The 24360-nt window shown below is 41.8% G+C and overlaps 1 protein-coding gene across 1 annotated transcript; it reads right to left on the bottom strand.

Moving 5' to 3' along the window:
- Positions 1 to 2535: 2535 nt before the first annotated feature.
- On the bottom strand, positions 2536 to 23879 carry shcbp1 (SHC SH2-domain binding protein 1). The gene is made up of 13 exons (XM_071381111.1): positions 23553 to 23879; positions 19286 to 19468; positions 19007 to 19122; positions 18516 to 18724; positions 17096 to 17191; positions 16078 to 16308; positions 13993 to 14170; positions 13456 to 13576; positions 5729 to 5860; positions 5336 to 5454; positions 5099 to 5185; positions 4511 to 4658; positions 2536 to 3337 (listed from the first exon to the last, which is right to left on the bottom strand). The coding sequence occupies exons 1-13, from the start codon at positions 23758 to 23760 to the stop codon at positions 2994 to 2996; spliced, it is 2172 nt and encodes a 723-aa protein (XP_071237212.1). The 5' UTR covers positions 23761 to 23879; the 3' UTR covers positions 2536 to 2993.
- Between the last annotated feature and the right edge of the window lie 481 nt (positions 23880 to 24360).

Here is a 24360-nt window from a genome sequence, read left to right as displayed (position 1 = left end):
TCCAGGACCCAGTTGCACAGGGCGGGGTCGAGACCCAGGGTGGCCTGGTACTTAGGGCTCTACTGTCCCTCTAACCACTCTGACATTGCAAATGCGATCAAAAATCACATCAAACACTTATCAAAACAGTATGTGCTTTTAAAAATCACATCAATGTCATTCATCAATTTGAAAAGAAGTTCAACAACAGTATGAAACTAAGTGGAAAGCATGGTAGTTGTGCATGTTGTTTCAAAGTCTAACACAACGAAATGGACGGCGCTTTTTAAGGTGATGATTCATTCAAAACACCCATAAGTATATTAAAGCTTATGCATTCACATAGGCATATATATGAGCCCAAGCACGGGAAAAAAACGGAATTAAAATGATTGTGCCGTTACAATACATAGCCTACCGCATATTAAGCATTGGCAGAAATATTTATTTTTTAATTATTTAAGATGTCTTTGGACATAATTGGTCTAGCATATACTCCAAGATGCAACAAATTCTAGTAATTGGCTTTGAATGTGGACTGTATTTTTATGCATACTGACTGGACTGTTTCATTATGCTATGCTCCAAACTTTCTATGCATGAGTCTGAGGGGGAGCGTATAGGCCTAGGCTATACTGTTGGTTCATTGATTGTGCAGGGCAGCTTACAGAGTTAGCCTACAATTATATTGAATTTTGTTAGATTTTAAACAGCCTAGTAATAGGGCTTTTTTAAATATTTTCATAAGTAATAGGCTGACATTAACTTTAGCTAGCTACAGAATATATCACGCACGCAGGCACGCACACACACACTGACTGTATAATACACGTTTCCCTTCCTTACAATATATTCCGTGGAAATGGCAATGTGAGAGACACCAGGAGAATTGCAGGCATGACAAAGTCATGGGGAGAGGTGGAAGTTCCCTGACACAACTAACTGCCAACTGGAAGTCATTCTTAATTAAAATAATCTGAATTATTATTCTCATAGCAAATTTAAAAAATTTATCAAAAGACAGTCTCAAACTTCTAATTTAAAGACTGGAAGAGTATTCATTAACAAACAAACTCCTATTGTCACAAATTGTTTTTTTGATCAATCAGATCAGCTATTTTGCCATTCATTGGGCAAAAGGTCAGAATTGGGCTGCCTGTGTGAATGCAGCCATTTAGGCCTATCAAATGATTCATAATACTCTGTCAGAAAATGTCTTTTTAACATAAAAGATAAGAGGGAGGGGAGCTACTGACGGTGATTGTGTATTTGGACAAAAGTTTGAGATAAAGTGAGGCTGAAAGGCAGCCAAACGGCTATCTGCCCCTCATATGACAAAGCACTGGTCCCACGGTAGTTTGAGGACAAGAGAGACCCTTCCCTCTCTCCCAGAATGATGGTCACTGCTCTTTCCTGTAGACACTCACTATTTATAAAGGACACCACTTCAAACAGCACTTTCTACTGTCCTCCATCGCCCAGAGCTCTCGTTTTGGTCCTCCTTGAATTCTACTCTTTTATTGAAGATAAAACGTTTGTCACAAAAGCCCTGCAGTTTCTTTCTCCACCCATTCTGTTTGACATCTCTAGCATGTCACTGAAACGTTGGGGAAAATCTATAATAATCCCCTGTATAGTTTTCAATACAAAACCACATGTTTCCTGAGCAGTCCTAACAATAATTGGTTCCTAAATTGTGACAGAATGAAAACCCACCTGGACCTTGTTCATTTCCAATATCCAGTGTACAAATCTATTCTTGACAAAGTTATTTTTGGCATTCCTATCGCTTAAAAAATAAATAATAATTGTCACATACACTGGAGCAAATTCGGGTTAAGGGCACAGACAGATGTTTCCCCTTGTCGGCTCGGGTATTCGAACCAAAGAACTTTTGCCAAATGCAGAAATTACAGATATGCTATGATAGGCTCAAGTCATTCACTAGCAACAAGTCCTGCTGGGAATAAACAGAGGGGGGAAAGTAACGCCTTGACACGACACATTCCCCCCCCCCCACAAACACTGAAATACAAGAAACGATCGATCCCTAGTTGTTTATGGGTAAAATAAATGTGCATGTAAAAACATTAAATTCAACAAAACCCATTTCCCATACAATTAGCCCATTCACCCAGTCAAATGCTGACCTAAATATGGACTTTTGTCAGTCTGTACTCATCACGAAATTAAAAAGAAAAAATCCATCATTGGGCAGATGCTGTCACTGGAATAATGATTACCGGCAGCATTTAATTCCGTTTTGGATTTGTGGAATAAAATGGGTCTATTGAGGTCATCCTGGGACACCTCATAAGAGGCAGTACAACATGTATTTCACAGGGGCATGCTGGATTAGGCAATTCATCAAACCGCCTGTGATGTAATGAGGTTTTACCAGCCCTTTAATCCCCAGGAAATTAATCAACTGGAATTAAACAATTGTGAGCATCTTATAAAAGGTGAAGCCTTGAGCTTCTTAATAAGCAGCCTTCCAGATTTCCCCCTCTCTCATCTGACCTGTGTCCAGTTGTAAAAAAAATAAATAACAAAACATATATAAACTCATTTTATTAGCTCATGATTTGGATTGTTTACAGAGTGCCTTCAGCAACATTTGACAAAGGAATGACCAGAACTACAGGGGAGGGTGAGAAACTAAGTGAAAGGCAACACGATTTCCCCAAACACAAAACAATTTCAAGCAGTGTCATCTTAATAATATCCATAACAATAAATTATACAATATCCACCAAAAAAAAAAAAAATTGCGAAGGACATTTGAGGCTCAGTGTCATCGTGAAAACAATTCAGTTTATTAGACTCAGGCATCCACAATATCAGTATACTAAAATGAGAATTGTGTTAAAAAGCCATGTTTAAAAAAAGCATTTTAAAATACACATACCCACTCACTAGTCCGTGCAGCAAAACTTAAAGAGGTTGGAATAAATGAAGTAAAAGTGTGTTTGTGCATGTATGGAATACAGAACAGGAGGACGGGTCAGTTAGTCTCAGTATAAGAAGGTGCCGAAGCTGCCCATGCCATTTCTCCTGAACTGGTTGTCCTGTATGGAGACAAACATCTCCTGGGAGAGCAGGTTGTCATCTGCCTGGGTCACTCCCAGCTCCTTCAGCCTGCTCTTCTGGAGTCGCTGCTTCTTGGCTGACGTGGCCACCAGCTCCCTCTTGATGGCATCGTTGCCCTCCGTGAACTCCGGAGGAACGACGTAACAAGACGAATAGGAGACTGGTTCCTTCACAGAGCAGTCGTCCACCACGATGACGGGAACATCCACCTGCAGCTTCCCCTCGCAATTCATCTCCTCTTTCCCCTCTTCTTTATCCAGTTGCTCATCTGGAAAATAACATGAATCAGTTCATGACAGGCTTGTCAACAGCTCACTGTGACATTCAGACCACTTCCTTCTCCATCATGACATTCTGATTTGTCATGTTAATGAAAACACCACGTCTTCCTGTGAAATATTACTACATTCTGTTCAAATCACTCAGTGTATTTTAACAGAGTGCCCTTTGGGATCAATCGCAGATAATTGCCATGCTCTTACCTTTTCAAATCAAAATGCGAGCAGCCTCTTTGACGTTTAAAGTGGGGAATGTTTCATGAACAGTATTTTTTTTGCTAATTTCCGGAAGATACACAACAAAGCACCATAATGGACATAATTTCAATAACAACGAAATGACAATTATTACCGAGTTGTTGACTTTGTAGTGTCTCTGAAAACTGATGAATTCTGTATTTTACATTTTTAAAAGGTAATCTGAAAAGAGATGGTTTTGTTTATTTGCTTTTTTAAATTAATTTACGCTCATTCCCCTGTCTGGGGTAGAGGTATTTATTCCTGCGTACTGGGGGGGGGGGGTCAAACAATAAGGGACATTCCATTAGAGGACGCTGGAGAGGGCGAGATGGAGAGCGCTCCAGATGTATTTTAAGCCATGCCACCTTCAGCTGCATCTTTTATTCTGCAGCTGCCCTGGACTGAAGGTCAAGCACATTTAAACTTCCCAGTGAAACTAACTCTGCCTTCCAGAAATAGTAAGCCCATTGATGTGGGAAACACTGAGTAAGACTTGGTTAGTACCTAGTCTCACATGGCAATCCTTCCAAATCCTGTCTTGCTGATTCTAAAATTGGAAGTCTGGAGAACTTCAGTATTGGATTATGTGCTTGAATGAGAGCGCTGGCATTCAACTCTCAAATTACATTTGCTCTAAGTAGAAATGACATTTCCCCTCAGATGCATTTCCCAGTTTTTTTCCTTGTTTCGTACATTCTCTCTTCCTACCGTGTCAGACAAAGTTTCAGTAGCATGTGCGGTGTTAGTTTTGTATCTAAAGCTTGTTGCAAATCAGAATAATTTTCAGAAAGACAAAACTCAATTTGGAACGTCACCGATGCAAAAATGTCAATGCATCACGAGTTTCCATCTAGACTCTGCTGTACGCCACCCCTTATCATATTCCTGAGGAAAACTTCCAAGGCTTTGGAACGAGTTAGTACCTGAAGGGGTGTCTTCCTGTGCAGCCTCGCCCTGTGCAGCTGCAGCGTCACTAGGTTTGACCAGGATCACGCCGTATCCCTCGTTGTTGTGGATCACGTTGTTCACCATGGTGATCTTGGGCATGGTGTCCAGCTCATCAGCAAAGTCCTGTTGGAAGACGGGACGGAGGAGGTTGACAGATTGAGCAACAGAGAGAGGGGGAGAGACGGGCATAAACAGAGTCATCACGTCAGTCTTCCTGCTTAAGTTGCCCTGGCCAAGTCCAACACATCGGGCAGAGACAACAGGAAGGAAAGCTCTGTGAGGGAGCGATAAAAACACTACCGTTCTAGCCTCAGGGAATGAGATAAGACCCCAGAACCCGTCTGAAGGTAACAAGGGCAATAAGTCCATATTTGTTTTTGCGGTGTGTGTGTGTGTGTGCATTTTAACATCTTTCTCCACTAAACTCAATTTCGGTTGAGGGAAGATAATGCCACAGGCTTAGAATTTAACTGAACCTAGAAAGAGATGAAGGTTGGATGTGCTAGTGCTGGGAGCAGTGATACACAGATTGTTAAATTACCAGTAGAACTTCAGTCTCTTACCTTGATCAGGATCCCTTCTTTGCAGTGATGTATGCCATTTCCCACCATACTGCAGACACTGCCAGGGTAAATCTCCACACCAGCTCCCTACAGCAAAACAGTTATAAGCATGTAGAGACACAGCTAGGCTACTGCACGGCCTCAGACCCTAATAATGACTAACATAACAGCTAGATCTGTAGCAATCAAAAAATAAAGCCACCATGAGAAGAGTGATAAGTGTCAATGACCTCTTACCTTAGAGCCATAGAGGTCACACATGTTCATGGTCAGGTGGGCTGACGTCCGCACAATAACACCTGTCGTCTCGCACTGAAGGACACAGTTCTCCATCTCCAGCTTACCCTGACGTACGCCTGGAGACAAGAGGGAAATAAGATGGAAATCGACACTAGGAGGAAAATAAAGAGGCCAGCTAGATCCTACTATTCCGAATGGTTACACACACACAACCCATTCTACTCCTAGCAAGTCATTGATATATGGCTGTTGCCGGATGTTAAGCAGCGCCAGCAGCTTAGGAGAATTATTAATGCAGACCAATGGGTGGACTGATAGTAGAGTTGGGGAGGGGGGGGGGCAGAGTAGATTTAGAGGCAGAATCACATTGGGAGTACTAAGACTACTCACAGAGGATGCCTTCGATAGCGTCGTGCTGGATGAACTTGACGTTGGAGATCTTTACGTCGGCTCCTGTTGACGCCACAAACGAGTCCCCTTTGTTCTTCTTCTCAATCACCACCTCATCAGGTAGACCAAACCCTGAAAAAAAGATTTAGCCTAAATCAGGGCCTAAAACGTACTTTTTGGTCCACCAGCCACCATAGCAAGTAGATTTAAAAATCTACCAGCCACTCAGATTCCAGGGACAAAACACAGATTAGCATGCTTTGTAATGTTTGTAAAACAAATGCATTACTAGTAAGATGTAATATGGTATGTTGTTGAATTCCATTTTTTGTGACCTATTTTAACCAAAATATCACAGATGAGCCAAAAATGTTCACCTGCCTCTTCAAGGGCAGGGGGTTACCGTGGTAACGTGACTCCAGTCATTTGTGACTGAGTGACTAATAGCTGCGTTGTCTTCTCTTCCCTAATAGTTGAAACTCAAACATTGAAAAACCGGGCTTGTGAACAAAACAATGTACTGTAAATAGCAAAGAAACAGGGAACAAGTCTCACTTCAGTGGACTTGTTTCAAATAAATTAGACCGACTTGTGTCTGTGTGCTGCGCTTCTAAAAATGAATCTTACACTCAGCTCTTCACGTGCGCACAGCCCCCAAGCCAGGCAGTGATGCAGAGCAAGGTGAGATAGGCTATAGGGATTCGTAGTTTTGACTTTGTGCAATTAAATTACCAGCTATGAAACAAAAAGGCTAAAATACTGCAGCATTTCTTTTACTATATATATATATATCTATATATATATATATATATATATATATATATATATATATCAAACTTTACCATTTTTATTCACAAATGCGAGTGAAATGCTCGCACTGTGGAGCCCTGACCATCCACCAACGTGGCTGGTGAAATAGACATCTGACCCGCCAACGCCAAAATCTACCAACATTTGGCAGGTGTTCATTTTAGGCTCTGGCATACATACATCTCTGCACGTGTGAGGTCAACATACTAGCTATGTGCCTGACAAGACAGCTGATGACCACAGAACTACATGAATTGTACATAGGACTGGGAATTGTCTAGTGTGAATATTGCGATACAATACAGCACCAGTCAAAAGTTTGGACACACCTACTCATTCAAGGGTTTTTCTTTATTTTTACTATTATCTACATTGCAAAACTACGAAATAACACATATGGAATCATGTAACCAAAAAAAAGTGTTTAACAAATCAAAATATATTTTAGATCCTTCAAAGTAGACACCATTGCCTTGATGACAGTTTTGCACACTCTTGGCATTCTCTCAACCAGCTTCATGAGGTAGTCACTTGAAAAGCATTTCAATTAACAGGAATGCATTGTTAAAAGTTCATTTGTGGAATTTCTTTACATCTTAATGCATTTGAGCCAATCAGTTGTGTTGATTAAATCTTTTACCAAAAATAGGCTAAAGTCCATATTATGGCAAGAACAGCTCAAATAAGCAAAGAGAAACGACAGTCCATCATTACCTTAAGACACGAAGGTCAGTCAATCTGGAAAATTAACAGCTTTGAAAGTTTCTTCAAGTTCAGTCGCAAAAACCAAGCGCTGATGAAGAAATTGGCTAATGAGGACCGCCACAGGAAAGGAAGAATTATCCTCCGCAGCAGAGGACAAGTTCATTAGAGTTACCAGTCTCAGAATTCAGCAATTAACTGCACCTCAGAGTTCAAGTAACAGACAACATCAACTGTTCAGAGGAGACCGCGTGAATCAGCTCTTCATGGTCAAATTGCTGCAAAGAAACCACTACTAAAGGACACCAATAAGAAGAGACTTGCTTGGGACAAGAATCCCGAGCAATGGACATTAGACCGGAGGAAATCTGTACTTTGGTCTGATGAGTCCAAATGTGAGATTTTTGGTTCCAACCGCCATGTCTTTGTGAAGCTGTCATCAAGGTAAAGGGTGGCTACTTTGAATAATATAAAATATAGATGCAGAAAAAAAAGTCCAGTTTTCAGGACCCTGTCCTTCAAAGATAATTCGTAAAAATGCAAAGCAACGTCACAGATCTTCATTGTAAAGGGTTTAAACACTTTCTCATGCTTGTTCAATGAACCATAAACAATTAATGAACATGCACCTGTGGAACGGTCGTTAAGACACTAACAGCTTACAGACGGTAGGCAATTAAGGTCAGTTATGAAAACTTAGGACACTAAAGAGGCCTTTGTACTGACTCTGAAAAACACCAAAGGAAAGATGCCCAGGGTCCCTGCTCATCTGCGTGAACGTGCCTTAGGCATGATGCAAGGAGGCATGAGGACTGCAGATGTGGCCAGGGCAATAAATTGCAATGTCCATACTGTGAGACGCCTAAGACAGCGCTACAAGGAGACAGGATGGACAGCTGATCGTCCTCACAGTGGCAGACCACGTGTAACAACACCTGCACAGGAACGGTACATCCGAACATCACACCTGCAGGACATGTACAGGATGGCAACAACAACTGCCCGAGTTACACCAGAAATACGCAATCCCTCCATCAGTGCTCACACTGTCCACAATAGGCTGAGAGAGACTGGACTGAGGGCTTGTAGGCCTGTTGTAAGGCAAGTCCTCACCAGACATCACGGGCAACAACGTCGCCTATGGGCACAAACCCACCGTCGCTGGACCAGACAGGACTGGCAAAAAGTGCTCTTTACTGACAAGTCACGGTTTTGTCTCACCAGGGGTGATGGTCGGATTCGCGTTCATCGTCGAAGGAATGAGCGTTACACCGAGGCCTGTACTCTGGAGCAGAATCGATTTGGAGGTGGAGTCCGTCACTGTCTGGGGCGGTGTGTCACAGCATCATCGGACTGAGCTTGTTGTCATTGGAGGCAATCTCAACGCTGTGCGTTACAGGGAAGACATCATCCTCCCGCATGTGGTACCCTTCCTGACATGACCCTCCAGCATGATAATGCCACCAGTCACACTGCTCGTTATGTGCGTGATTTCCTGCAAGACAGGAATGTCAGTGTTCTGCAATGGCCAGCGAAGAGCTCAGATCTCAATCCCATTGAGCACGTCTGGGGCCTGTTGAATCAGAGGGTGAGGGCTAGGGCCATTCCCCCCAGAAATGTCTGGGAACTTGCAGGTGCCTTGGTGGAAGAGTGGGGTAACATCTCACAGCAAGAACTGGAACATCTGGTGCAGTCCATGAGGATATGCACTGCAGCACTTAATGCAGCTGGTGGCCACACCAGATACTGATTGCTATTTTTGATTTTGATCCCCCCTTTGTTCAAGGACACATTATTACATTTCTGTTAGTTACATGTCTGTGGAACTTGTTCAGTTTATGTCTGATGTTGAATCTTGTTATGTTCATACAAATACTTACACATGTTAAGTTGCTGAAAATAAACGCAGTTGACAGTGAGAGGACGTTTCTTTTTTTGCTGAGTTCAGGTGCCAGGCGCACCGATTTGTGTCAAGAATTGCTTGGTTTTTGGTCCACCACTCAAAGGACATCCAACCAACTTGACAAATGTGGGAAGCATTGGAGTCAACATGGGCCAGCAATCCTGTGTAACGCTTGACACGTAGAGTCCATGCCCTGACGAATTGAGGCTGTTCTGAGGGAATGTTGCAACTCAATATTAGGTTCCTAATGTTTGATATACTCAGAGTAAACAGTATGTATTGCAATTCGATACTGTGATTTTATTGCGATTTGATGTTCTAAACATATTGCTCACTATTTGTCTGCGGCAGAGGGACAAGAGGGCCATGAAAATAGGCATTTTGATCAGTCATGGAGATAAGTGCTGAAAACATGTTGGCTCAAAACTTTTTTTTTTTTTTTTTTTACGGCGAACAAGCTATAGATGTACAGCCGATGTACAGCCGACTAGCGCAAGCTAATGTTAACTACCTAGCAACAATCTAAAACTTGGAGTCACAGTATTTCGATAGGAAATCAGCAAAAATAATATCGCAATACTCGAATGTATTGATTTTTTACCCCCTCACCAACTGTACATAGAAGACTTATCATATCGAATAAATTGAATTTGCATGCTGACAGCTGGGACAACTGGCTCATGGCTCAATGGCCATAGTGTTGGGTCCGGACACTCCTTCCAACCTTGCAGTGGTTTACATGACAAGTAGTAATTCAGCACAATCCCAGGCAAGCAGCACTGTACAACAGTGCAGAATGGGATGGGCCGTGTTTTGACGGCTAGGGTTCATTATTCTCTGTTCCTTGACAGATGGCCTGGAGACACGTGTTCCACAATGTGGCCAACAATTCTACAGCACTGGCTGGGTTCCACACACTGCCGTTGGAAAGGCCAAAGGCTGAATATCGATTGGTAAAGTCATAGGCCCATGCACACTTCCAGGAGAGGAAAACCATATTCCCAGCGGGCTTCAAGACTGGCAAAAATGTGCTGCTGCTTAGAGAATTTATTTTTATTTAAACGCTAAAACGGGTGCACTGATTGCAGATCACAAATGCATTCTGTTCTTAACAAGTGCTGACCAACAACCTCCTCACTAATGAATTCTAATGTCTCTTCAGGAACACAGACCATTTGGAAATTCTCACAATACTTATGAAGATGGATCATATGCATCTTTTAAGCGCCTGTATGTGCCTGGCTCCTCTAAATATCAAAGGCTCTTTGGTGGGAGGGAGAATTCTATTATGGTAATCCGGCGGTGGTCTAATTGAGTTGCTCATCTCCTGTCGTGGTACAGTGCCAGGCAGTGCTGCATCTTATTTCCCCACCCTCTTTATCTCAGCTTTCAGGGGTTTCCTAGCACCACAGGAAGGCAAGCACATACAAACAGACCCATGTAAAAAAACGCTCCAATCTCCCTTCCCTCCATTTGCATAAAGCGACTGACACTGTGCCTCTGCTCTGACCTCTCCTCGCCCGCGCTAGCCTTCCCTATTAATTAATATCACCCCCATTCAAACGCTTACCGCGCCATCAAGCTCCATTTGCTTTACGAGGGCTCCAACTGTACATCCCGCATCCTCTCTGCGATACGTTCATTTCACTCCATCTACTGTACATTGAGGGGTGGTTTAACCTTCAAGAAGCATGAACATGCCACATAGTGTAGCCAGTACCGTAAAAGTATCATCTGCAGGTGAACACTTGATTTCATATGTTGAAAATAACTTCATGGCCATAACAGTACTTGGCAGCACATCAGTCACAGCATAGCAACAGATTCCTTAGTGAGAGAAAAGGATGGAAGGATTCAGACTAGAGGTAGATCGATTATGATTTTTCAACGCCGATACCGATTATTGGAGGACCAAAAAAAGCCAGTACCGATTAAATATATATATATATATATATTTGTAATAATGACAATTACAACAATACTGAATGAACAATTTTAACTTAATATAATACATCAATAAAATCAACTTAGTCTCAAATAAATAAACGTTCAATTTAGTTTAAATAATGCAAAAACAAAGTGCTGGAGAAGAAAGTAAATGTGCAATATTTGCCATGTAAAAAAGCTAACGTTTAAGTTCCTTGCTCAGAACATGAGAACATATGAAAGCTGGTGGTTCCTTTTAACATGAGTCTTCAATATTCCCAGGTAAGAAGTTTTAGGTTGTAGTCATAGGACTATTTCTCTACCATTTTGTATTTCATATACCTTTGACTATTGGTTGTTCTTATAGGCACTATAGTATTGCCAGCCTAATCTCGGGAGTTGATAGGCTTGAAGTCATAAACAGCGCAATGCTTGAAGCACAGCGAAGAGCTGCTGGCAAATGCAGGAAAGTGCTGTTTGAATGAATGCTTACGAGCCTGCTGCTGCCTACCACCGCTCAGTCAGACTGCTCTATCAAATCTTAGACTTAATTATAATAACACACAGAAATACTTAGGTCATTAATATGGTCAAATCCAGAAACTATCATTTCGAAAAGGAAAAAAACGTTTACTCTTTCATTGAAATACGGAACCGTTCCATATTTTATCTAACGGGTGGCATCGATAAGTCTAAATATTGCTGTTACATTGCACAACCTTCAATGTTACGTCATAATTATGTAACATTCTGGCAAATTAGTTCACAACGAGCCAGGCGGCCCAAACGGTTGTATATACCCTGACTCTGCGTGCAATGAACGCAAGAGAAGTGACAATTGTCCTAGTTAATATTACCTGCTAACATGAATTTCTTTTAACTAAATATGCAGGTTTAAAAAATATATACTTGTGTGTATTGGTTTTAAGAAAGCCATTGATGTTTATGGTTAGGTACATTCGTGCAACAATTGTGCTTTTTTCGCAAATGCACTTTTGTTAAATCATCCTCCGTTTGGCAAAGTTGGCTGTCTTTGTTAGGAAGAAATGGTTTTCACACAGTTTGCAACGAGCCAGGCGGCCCAATCTGCTGCATATAACGTTACCCTGACTCTGTTGCACAGAACGCAAGAGAAGTGACAATTTCCCTAGTTAAAAGAAATTCATGTTAGCAGGCAATATTAACTAAATATGCAGGTTTAAAAACATATACTTGTGTATTGATTTTAAGAAAGGTATTGATGTTTATGGTTAGGTACACATTGGTGCAATGACAGTGCTTTTTTTCGCAAATGCGCTTCTTAAAAATCACCCGTTTGGCGAAGTAGGCTGTGATTCAATGATAAATTAACAGGCACCGCATCGATTATATGCAATGCAGGACTAGCTAGATAAACTAGTAATATCATCAACCATGTGTAGTTAACTAGTGATCATGTTAAGATTGATTGTTTTTTATAAGATAAGTTTAATGCTAGCTAGCACCTTACCTTGGCTCCTTGCTGCACTCGGATAACAGGTAGTCAGCCTGCCAAGCAGTCTCCTCGTGGAGTGCAATGTAATCGGCCATAATCGGTGTCCAAAAATGCCGATTACCGATTGTTATGAAAACTTGAAATCGGCCCCGATTAAATCGGTCGACCTCTAATTCAGACAACCTGCAAAATGTGTTGAACTCACATAAAAAAAGGGGGACATTTTTGCAACGACTGAACATCAGACTTGGATGATTGGAAAACAGAAAATCAGAAGAGGCCTCTTGCTAGATTCAGGTAGTGGAATCTGGAGTTTTGCAACACCAAGCCTCCAGATACTACTCATTAGCTGAATCCAGCAAGAGGCATCCCTGGCTAGCTAAAAGCAACTAAGGATACATACATACGTAGAAATCACGTACGTACGTATGTGTTTGATACCATTCACTCCATTATACGCCATTATTATGAGTGATCCTCCCTCAGCAGCCTCCATTGATACATACAGGTAACTGACAAAATAAAGGAAACATCAACAAAGTGTCTTAAAATAGGGTGTTGGGAACAGCTTCACAGCACCTTGGTGTAGATTCTACAAACGTAGAGTGAACTCTGTTGGAGGGATGCAACACCATTCTTCCACGAGAAATTCCATAATTTGGTGTTTTGTTGATAGTGCTGGAATCTACCATAAGTGTTCAATTGGGTTGAGATCTTGTGACAGACGGCCATGACAAATGGTTTACATCGTTTTAAATCAGGAACCACACCTGTGTGGAAGCATCTGCTTTCAATATATTTTGTATCCCTCATTTACTCGTGTTTCCATTATTTAGAAGTTACCTGTACATACAAACAGCAGCAGTGCATCCTGCCATTATAAAGGCTGCTTTCAGACATGTGAAACATTACCTTCCACTGATATGGAGTCTGGGATACTGATGGAGCTGGTGACATTGTAGTGTCCTGGAAGGATGATGACCACGTCTCCCTCGTAGCAGGCACTCACAGCAAGCAGGGGCTCACTGTGAAACTAACATTTAACACAGAGCAGTTCCAGTACAGTCAGTCTGTACAATACAGATCTGTGCTCATGACTAAACAGATGGACACAAACACTTGTTTTCTGCTTCGGACGTCTCAGTGGAATACAAAGATACTAGAGCCGAGGCGTTCAGGCGAACAGACACAGCTTCTACAAATCCTGGCGGAATGCCAGTTTACAGGGACTAGGGAGGTCATATAAAAAGACAGCCCAAGCAAATCCTAGCGCATTAGACCCTTACACAAGTGAGACATGGTTAGAGAACATAACCATTGGGTTTCATCTCTGGTCATCTCATTAAACAGGCCATTTGAAATGGAAAACCGGGCAAACTTAAATTTGATCAAAACACAATATGCTATGGATAAAACATTTAAAAATACTATTTTATTTGATTGCCATACCTGTACTTCAAACTCTTCCCCTGAGAATTTGGGCCCAAGCTTGTCTGCCATCAGGCTCTGCAGCTGGCTGACTGTAGTGGAGACAGACACGACATGGACCATCCGGCCACCTGAGACACGAGGCCCCTTGGCACTGCACGACTGATGCCCTGAGTTCACCTTGTATCCCAGCACATACCTGCAATGTCAGGAGAGAATACATTTATGTAGACGAACAGAATGGTACAGCACTGGACAGCGCAGGTAAATCTTCCACTTTCCCATAGACTCTCAAAGTATAGGCCCAAGTGTGCATTAGGAGTAGCTATAAATTCAATTGCTGCGCCTCTTGTAATCTAACAAGAGGTCAACCTATTAATCAGGGCCCATTTCTAGTTTTCATAACAAATCGGTAATCGGCATTTTGGGACACCGATTATGGCCGATTACATTGCACTCCACGAGGAGACTGCTTGGCAGGCTGACTACCTGTTATGCGAGTGCAGCAAGGAGCCAAGGTAAGGTGCTAGCTAGCATTAAACGTATCTTATAAAAAACAATCTTAACATGATCACTAGTTAACTACACATGGTTGATGATATTACTAGTTTATCTAACTTGTCATGCGTTGCATATAATTGATGCAGTGCCTGTTAATTTATCATCGAATCACAGCCTACTCCGCCAAACGGGTGATGATTTAACAAGCGCATTTGCGAAAAAAGCACTGTCGTTGCACCAATGTGTACCTAACCATAAACATCAATGCCTTTCTTAAAATCAATACACATATATATTTTTAAACCTGCATATTTAGTTAATATTGCCTGCTAACATGAATTTACTTTAACTAGGGAAATTGTGTCACTTCTCTTGCGTTCTCTGCAACAGAGTCTGGGTATATGCAGCAGTTTGGGCTGCCTGGCTTGTTGCGAACTGGGTGAAGACCATTTCTTCCTTACAAAGGCAGTAATTAATTTGCCAGAATTGTACATAATTATGACATAACATTGAAAGTTGTGCAATGTAACAGCAATATTTAGACTTAGGGATGCCACCCGTTCGATAAAATACGGAACGGTTCCTTATTTCACTGAAAGAATAAACATTTTTTTCCTTCTAAATGATAGTTTCCGGATTTTACCATATAATGACTTACGGCTTGTATTTATGTGTGTTATTATATTATAATTAAGTCTATGATTTGATATTTGATAGAGCAGTCTGACTGAGCGGTGGTAGGCAGCAGCAGGCTCGTAAGCATTCATTCAAACAGCACTTTCCTGCATTTGCCAGCAGCTCTTCCCTGTGCGTCAAGCATTGCGCTGTTTATGACTTCAAGCCTATCAACTCCCGAGATTAGGCTGGCAATACTATAGTGCCTATAAGAACAACCAATAGTCAAAGGTATATGAAATACAAAATGGTAGAGAAATAGTCCTATGACTACAACCTAAAACTTCTTACCTGGGAATATTGAAGACTCATGTTAAAAGGAACCACCAGCTTTCATATGTTCTCATGTTCTGAGCAAGGAACTTAAACGTTAGCTTTTTTACATGGAAAATATTGCACTTTTACTTTCTTCTCCAACCCTTTGTTTTTGCATTATTTAAACCAAATTGAACATGTTTCATTATTTATTTGAGTCTAAATTGATTTTATTGATGTATTATATTAAGTTAAAATAAGTGTTTATTCAGTATTGTTGTAATTGTAATTACAAATATATATAAATATATATTTAAAAATAATAAAATCGTCCGATTAATCGGTATCGGCTTTTTTTGGTCCTCCAATAATTGGTATCGGCGTTGAAAAATCATAATCGGTCGACCTCGAATTCTAACCAGAGTATGGTGCATTGAACTGGACTGTAGTGTAGTGTTATTATGTGAGGGGTTTTGCTCTCAACTGGGGCAGTGTAGGTCAAACACGCTAGGTCAAGGACAGAGGTGAATCCAATAGCTTTTACTCAGTCTTCTTATTTTCATCCTCCGTAAAGAGACCAACTCCATCAGTCAAACAACTATGCCCTCAACACACGCTGCAGAGGCACTGATAGCTCCTCTCAGTCTTCCCACCCGTATCCCTTTGGGCAGCTACCTGAGCAGCGGGTTCTCGATGATCCGGAGTTTGCGCTTCAGGGCCTCCATCTGCTCGTACATCCTTAGGCCCTCCACCATGGACACGTTGTCCAGCTCCGACTCCGAGTCGCTGCTGATACCGTTCCGCAGGCTAGAAAACTCCTGGAACTTTTGAGAGCAGCGTGCCAAAAGAGAGTAATACTCTGCCACAAGTCCAGCAGGCACCCGATCTTCCAGAATATCATAAAACCTGCAGGATTGACAGCCACAGAGGGAGAAACACTTATTTTTAAAAACACAATTGCATTATGGAGGTGGTCTTCAAGGACTGTTGGGAACAAACTGTTCAGCAACATTGGAGGGCTAAGAGGTGGGATAACTAGTGGAGAAGATCAGAGCACAACATTATTATTTTTATGGCCTTTTCCAGAATTTGAAAGTGTTCTTAATCATTATTTGGAGAAAGAAAAATACAGGTGAACATTGAGATTCTGAACAAGGAGGGTCTCGATTCTATCTAAGGAGCCGGTCGTGAATGGGTAACAAAGACTATCTATTAAAAGCAAATCGGCGACATAGTATCCTTGGTATGAACTAGGAGCTGATTGTTAGACCAATAAGCTTTAGGATTTCTGCTGAAGCCAATAAGATATCTTAGCCCTCGTCTCCACCCATAAATATCCAGCCATTGAAAAAAAATAGGAGACGCCACAGTACGCTCAAAATACCCAGGTACACACTGCCATCTAGTGGCCAAATAATAATCTGCACCCTCTCACTGCAACAGCCTTGAGCATATCCAGCTCCAACAATTAGACACGGAGCTTGCTCAAGTGCGCCTGAACTGCAATGATTTGCAAAGCTCTACAGGTTCCTATGCCATATGGCCGTTCTGATAGCGGCATTAAAATAATGGGTTCAACCAAGCCGTGTCATTGGCAGATCTGAACCAATACAGCCTAAATGAGAAAGTGCCAATCTAGCCCACACACTGACTAATCTTCCCATTCCCCACACTATCACCCTTCTACACATACAGCCTGAGGCGGGGCTCCACACATCTGACAAAGTAGTCAAAGTCATCATCCTCGTCCTCGTCGTCCCACTGTCTCCAGATGTGTTTGTAGAAAAACCTAAGAAGAAAAAGGTTTGAGACAGTTCAGACAAGAGATTTCACAGCACAGAAGCAGAACCATTTGTTCCAGTTTATCATCTCTCTTCAGGGTATTTCTCTGTCTGTCACACCACGAAATTTGAACACACCCTTGTTATTTAGTATCACATAAAACAAACAAAATTCTGCTGCTGTAATATGACAGTTCTGTCTTGTCTGTCCATTTACATTATTTTGAGTGTTTGTCATATCATATCTGAGAAAATGCATGTGCAAAAAAGGGGAACAAATCGCCTTGGGCACTTTTTCTGGTGCTTTCTCCTCTGACATGGAAAGAAATACAGTTGCGGTCGGAAGTTTACGTACACTTAGGTTGGAGTCATTAAAACTTGTTTTTCAACCAATCCACAAATTTCTTGTTAACAAACTACAGTTTTGGCAAGTCGGTTAGGACATCTACTTGGCGCATAACAAGTCATTTTCCCAACAATTGTTTACAGACAGATTATTTCACTTATAATTCACTGTATCACAATTCCAGTGGTTCAGAAGTTTACATACACTAAGTTGACTGTCTTTAAACAGCTTGGAAAATTCCAGAAAATGATGTCATGGCTTTAGAAGCTTCTGATAGGCTAATTGACATCATTTGAGTCAATTGGAGGTGCAACTCTGGATATATTTCAAGGCCTACCTTCAAACTCAGTGCCTCTTTCCTTGACATCATAGGAACATCAAAAGAATTCAGCCAAGACCTCAGAAAAAAGAAATTGACCTCCACAAGTCTGGTTCATCCTTGGAAGCAATTTCCAAACGCCTGAAAGTACCATGTTCATCTGTACAAACAATAGTACGCAAGTATAAACACCATGGGACCACGCAGCCGTCATACCGCTCAGGAAGGAGACGCATTCTGTCTCCTAGACATGAACGTACTTTGGTGCGAAAAGTGCAAATCAATCCCAGAACAGCAGCAAAGGACCTTGTGAAGATGCTGGAAGAAACAGGTACAAAAGTATCTATATCCACAGTAAAAAGAGTCCTATATCGACAAGGAGGAAGCCACTGCTTCCTGGGAATGTGATGAAAGAAATAAAAGCTGAAATAAATCATTCTCTCTACTATTATTCTGACATTTCACATTCTTAAAATAAAGTGGTGATCCTAACTGACCTAAGAAAGGGAATTTTTACTAGGATTAAATGTCAGGAATTGTGAAAAACAGACTTTAAATGTATTTGGCTAAGGTGTATGTAAACTTCAGACTTCAACTGTAACTGTGGCTTTAACAGCCTTTGAATAAAAACCTCAGCAGTGTTAACCTGTTTACAATATGGACTTACCGGAGGTGCTCAAGTGCCAGTGCAGTCTGGTCAAAGTCCCCAGACTCATCAAACACCACACGGAGCTCCTGCAGAGGCACTTTGTGCAGCGTGGCCTCTAGGAGAGTGTTCATGGCCTCCTCTGTCAGCTCGCAGCCTCTCGTCTCACACTGCAGGGGAACTACTAGCTTGACCTGGGCTTTCAGATCCTTATAGTTCACATCCACCACCTGAGGAAAAGGGCACAGGTATGAGGTTGTAACCTTTTCCCATGTTTGAATGGTTAGGCTACCCTGTTCAGTTACTTCTGCTTCTCTGATCAGATCCAACCATCTGTATAACATTTGGAAAATATAGCTGTTTCACATTGTTTAACCAGACCTCTGGATTCAGATTCACTATAAAACCGCATCCAGAGTGCAAGTGTTCCAATTCATTTCATGCAGTGTAGAAAGCACAGCTCCTTTAGACAAGCCACTTGCTGGGAAATCTTTCAGGTCGAAGTGACTTACCTCTACTAGCACATCAAAAACGTCTGTGCACCACTGTGCCTGCCAGTCACAAGGCTCCAGAACCTTCTCCAGGTAGTCAGCTGTGAAAGCCTTCACCTCGGATGTTTTACAATCACCTGTCCAAAACAACAGCACAGACAGCATCTGAGACAACCCCTCAAGTCAGTTTTATTTTTTAGCGTTGAAGATCGATCAATATGGTTGTAGTAAACATCTTTTACCCACTTTAGCCAGTAACCTTGACAACAACTGATGTAAGACTGTGGGAAGGTTACATACCTAGCATGTAGTCTTGATAGGCTTTGAATCTCTCGTAATAAAGCAGTTCATTTGTCTGAAAGGTGTCAGGAAGGGAGGCATCGCCTATGCGTTCGGCACGTTGCAACCGAGTACCAGCCATATCAGGGTTGAAGTAAGCTGTGCCGCTGTCACCATCATCCTCCTCCTCATTTTGGAAAAGTTCTGTTAGAAAATAAAGTATAAATTAGATTAGGGTTGCACATTTTGGGAATATTCAGGAGGTGGAAACTATCCGTGGGAATTAACAGGTATATGCAAATTAATATTAATAGCATTTAAATTTAGAGGTTTTTCGCATTGGATATATTTACCATATCATATGGAGACAAAGTAAAAGGTTTGTTTCTATCATAAGTAGAAATAATTGCAAATGATTAAATCCTTCTAATAGAAATTTAAGCAATTTAGTTACAAATTGAACTTTAATTAAATGAGTTCTCTTCACATGGGATGATTTCACTGAACAACAAAAGGGAATATTGAATGACCCCAATGATCCATTGCATCTCCCGAAAACATTTTCAACATACAGCTGTAAAATGATAGTCTAGAAACTAAAGATTCCTCTCCAGATCCATGTCTTCTCCCTTCACCTCCTCAATGTCCACCTCTTGAACATCAGACTGAGGCCTCATCACCGTCACTTTCCAAACCTGTTGAGGATGGCTCGTTGTCAGGCTCAAAAAGCCTCAAATTTGCCCGGATGACCACCAATTTTTCAACCCTTGTATTGGTCAGCCTGTTGTGTGCTTGGGTATGTGTGTTCCCAAACAAGGACCAGTTGCGCTTTGAGGCGGCTGATGTTGGTGAGATTTGAAGGATGATGGGGGCAACAGGGGAAAGAGCCTCAGATCCACAAAGTCCCTTCCACCAGGTGGCTGATGAGATATGTTGGCACAACTGCCATAATGCATCTCCATCCCAAAGCCATGGCTTGGAAGTGTACTTCACCAGACTGCCAAGAACCTTGCCCTCATCCAGACCAAGGTGGCGAGACACGGTAGTGACTCCTCCACTTTAGACCAACCAGCCTTCATGTTCGTAGAATTGTGTCACCAGTGAAAATACCTTCTGTGGTCCAAGGTCATTGATGACTGCCTTCAGTTCATCTGCAATGTAGAGACCGGGGTGTCTGTTGTCCCTTGTGTCTGTGCTCTTGTAGAATATTGGTTGAGGGGTGGAGATGTAGATAATTATTCCTTGCCCACGAACATTCGACCACCCATCAGAGATGATTGCAACAGTCTGCTTTCTCTATTATTTGCTTGATCTTCACTTGAACTCTGCATCCAGCAAATGAGTAGACAAAGCATGTCTGATTGGAGGGGTGTATGCTGGGCGAATAACATTCAGTAATCTCTTCCAACACACATTGCCTGTGAGCATCAGTGGTGAACCAGTTGCATACACAGCTCGAGCAAGACATTCATCAGCATTTCTCTGACTACGTTCCTCCATTGAGTCAAACACTTCTGATTCCAGGAAGACCATGAGCTGTTGCTATCGATTAGGTGTCCGATTCATCATTTTCACCTTGAAAAGAAGTAGAGACTTTTGTCAGAGGTTGCTTGTTGTGAGCGATGAGGAAACTTTATGGACTTGGCAAGATGATTCTGCATCTTTGCTGCATTCTTCACATATGATTTGGCACAGTATCTGCAAATGTACACTGCTTTTCCTTCTACATTAGCTGCAGTGAAATGTCTCCACACATCAGATAGAGCCCGTGGCATTTTCCTGTAAAGATTAGAAGTGTTCATTAATTAATCATTAAAAAAAATATGTAAAAAAGTTCCATGTACAGATAAATAGTTACGCAGGTCGATTAAACAACTCCTTTGTAAGATAAATTATTTTAAATGAAACATGTACAGAAACAGGTGAATTAACACTCAGTTAGCAGGCTCAAGCAAGCTAAAACCCACAAACTCAGCAAAAAATAAACATCCCCCACTGTCAACTGCGTTTATTTTCAGCAAACTTAACATGTGTAAATATTTGTATGAACATAAGATTCAACAACAGACAAACTGAACAAGTTCCACAGACATGTGACTAACAGAAATTGAATAATGTGTCCCTGAACAAAGGGGGGGGGTCAAAATTAAAAGTAACAGTCAGTATCTGTTGTGGCCACCAGCTGCATTAAGTGCTTCAGTGCATCTCCTCCTCATGGACTACACCAGATTTTCCAGTTATTGCTGTGAGATGTTACCCCACTCTTCCACCAAGGCACCTGCAAGTTCCCAGACATTTCTGGAGGGAATGGCCCTAGCCCTCACCCTCCGATCCAACAGGTCCCAGACGTACTCAATGAGATTGAGATCTGGGCTCTTCGCTGGCCATGGCAGAACACTGACATTCCTGTCTAGCAGGAAATCACACACAAAACGAACAGTATGGCTGGTGGCATTGTCATGCTGGCGGGACAAGTCAGGAAGAGCCTGCAGGAAGGGTACCACATGAGGGAGGAGGATGCCTTCCCTGTAACGCACAGCGTTGAGATTGCCTGCAATGACAACAAGCTCAGTCCGATGATGCTGTGACACACCGCCCCAGACCATGACGGACCCTCCACCTCCAAATCGATCCCGCTCCAGAGTACAGGCCTCGGTGTAACGCTCATTCCTTCAACGATAAACGTGAATCCGACCATCACCCCTGGTGAGACAAAACCGTGACTCGTCATGAAGAGCACTTTTTGCCAGTCCTGTCTTGTCCAGCGACGATTGGTTTGTCCCCATAGGCGACGTTGTTGCCGGTGATGTCTGGTGAGGACCTGCCTTACAACAGGCCTACAAGCCCTCAGTCCAGCCTCTCTCAGCCTATTGCAGACAGTCTGAGCACTGATGGAGGGATTGTGCGTTCCTGGTGTAACTCGGGCAGTTGTTGTTGCCATCCTGTACCTGTCCCGCAGGTGTGATGTTCGGATAATACCAATCCTGTGCAGGTGTTGTTACACGTGGTCTGCCACTGCGAGGACGATCAGCTGTCCGTCCTGTCTCCCTGCAGCGCTGTCTTAGGCATCGCAGAGTACGGACATTGCAATTTATTGCCCTGGCCACATCTGCAGTCCTCAAGCCTCCTTGCAGCATGTCTGAGGCACGTTCACGCAGATGAGCAGGGACCCTGGGCATCTTTCCTTTGGTGTTTTTCAGAGTCAGTAGAAAGGCCTCTTTAGTGTCCTAAGTTTTCATAACTGATCTTAATTGCCTACTGTCTGTAAGCTGTTAGTATCTTAACGACGGTTCCACAGGTGCATGTTCATTAATTGTTTATGGTTCATTGAACAAGCATGGGAAGCAGTGTTTAAACCCTTTACAATAAAGATCTGTGAAGTTATTAGGACTTTTACAAATTATCTTTGAAAGACAGGGTCCTAAAAAAACGGGACTTTTATTTTTTTGCTGAGTTTAGTAGCAAAACTAACTAGCAGAAATTGTTATTAATGATTGAAACACTTTGCTGTAGGCTACTATTTATTAGTTAACAAAAAAAGTTATAAAATATATTCACCCCACTCAGTATTGTAATCATAACTTACCAGAAAGAATGTAGTCCTTGGCTCAGACAGTGTAGTAGTGTGGGCTTAACTGCATCTCATTAGTGTGCAAGATCTTGAGAATCAGCTGTACATGTGATGTAAGAATGCACTGCGCATGCAGAGGGTTGCAATTCCATTAAATTGGGGGTAGTTTAACCAAAATATGCCACCAGACCTAGAATTTACTTATGGGTATCCCACAAAAAGGTTCAAGGTTCACTGTTTTAAGCTAACTTTTATGTTGAATTTCAGCAAAATTACCCAAATTCCAGGGCTTAATTTCACATCCGACCCTTTGCAACCCTAAATTAGTTGAGTATGTAATTTACTACTTGGATACATAGTGTAAAGTGGTTTCCTTACATTTTTCCCTCTCCTTCATGATCACTCACTATTATCTGGCATGGCCTAGAAGCGGGTAATGATCAAGGGGAGATTCAAAAATTATACGAATAGGTACTGAGACTTTTCTCTATTCCTCTAACAGTTCTTTGAAATACAGCAAATAGGTTAATGATACATACCTAGCCTTAATTGCTGTTATGAGTCAAAAGTTGGTGGCATTGCATGTTTAGCAAGTTACAGTAGTTGGCTAGATAACGTTACTCAATGTACTTAGCTAATTAACGTTAGCTTGCTAACGACGTTATTAGCTAGGCTAGCTGCACGGTTGAAATGAGCAACAATAGTTACTTAACAAACCTTGTCTGACAACATCTTCTTGTCGCAAATTAAAATGTCTAACATCCTCTTCTAATTCGACATTTGACTCCAAATCCACTATGTCTGCCTTGTTCGCTCCACTTTCACAAGAAATTGAATCTGCTGTCGAAATCAACCCATCCGCCGCCGTTTCTCCTGCTTCAAACTGAGGCTCCGTCATAGATGAACAACCGTCTTCTTCAGCCATTGTGCAACTTTCAAACTAGCCACAGCAGAGGTCCGAATGTACAATACAATCCAGCCCTGAGTAGTGAAATGACAGATGAGCTAACTAATAGTGCCTTTGGTAAGAAATGCACTTTCACACAAACATCATTGTTGCAAATGGTAATTTCAAAATTTCCCCGGTTTACGGAGTCTCGTCCAATGAACATTGACGTTGGCTAAACGTCTGGGGTGTTTCTATTGATGGGCGTTCCCAATAGTAAACCAGTTCTTCTTTTTTTCTTTTTACATATGAGAACAAATGTCAAATAAAATAAAATGTTCTTTGTCACATCCCCCGAACACAACAAGTGTAGACCTAGTGGTGTAAAGTACTTAAGTAAAAATAATAAAAATTACTACTCGTCGTAGTCGTTTTTACGTAGTTTTTATATTTTTGACAACTTTTACTTAACTTCATTCCAAATGAAAATAATGTACTTTTTACTCCATACATTTTCCTTGACACCCAAAAGTTCTCGTTACCATTTGAATGCTTAGCATGACAGGAAAATTGTCCAATTCACGGACTTATCAAGAGAACGTCCCTGGTCATCCCTACTGCCTCTGATCTGGCAGACTC

The sequence above is a fragment of the Salvelinus alpinus genome, chromosome 33 (assembly GCF_045679555.1).
Source record: "Salvelinus alpinus chromosome 33, SLU_Salpinus.1, whole genome shotgun sequence".
In the NCBI taxonomy this organism is placed as follows: Eukaryota; Metazoa; Chordata; class Actinopteri; order Salmoniformes; family Salmonidae; genus Salvelinus; species Salvelinus alpinus.
Note: the sequence above shows the minus strand (reverse complement) of the source record. Positions and strands in the feature narration are given on the sequence as shown.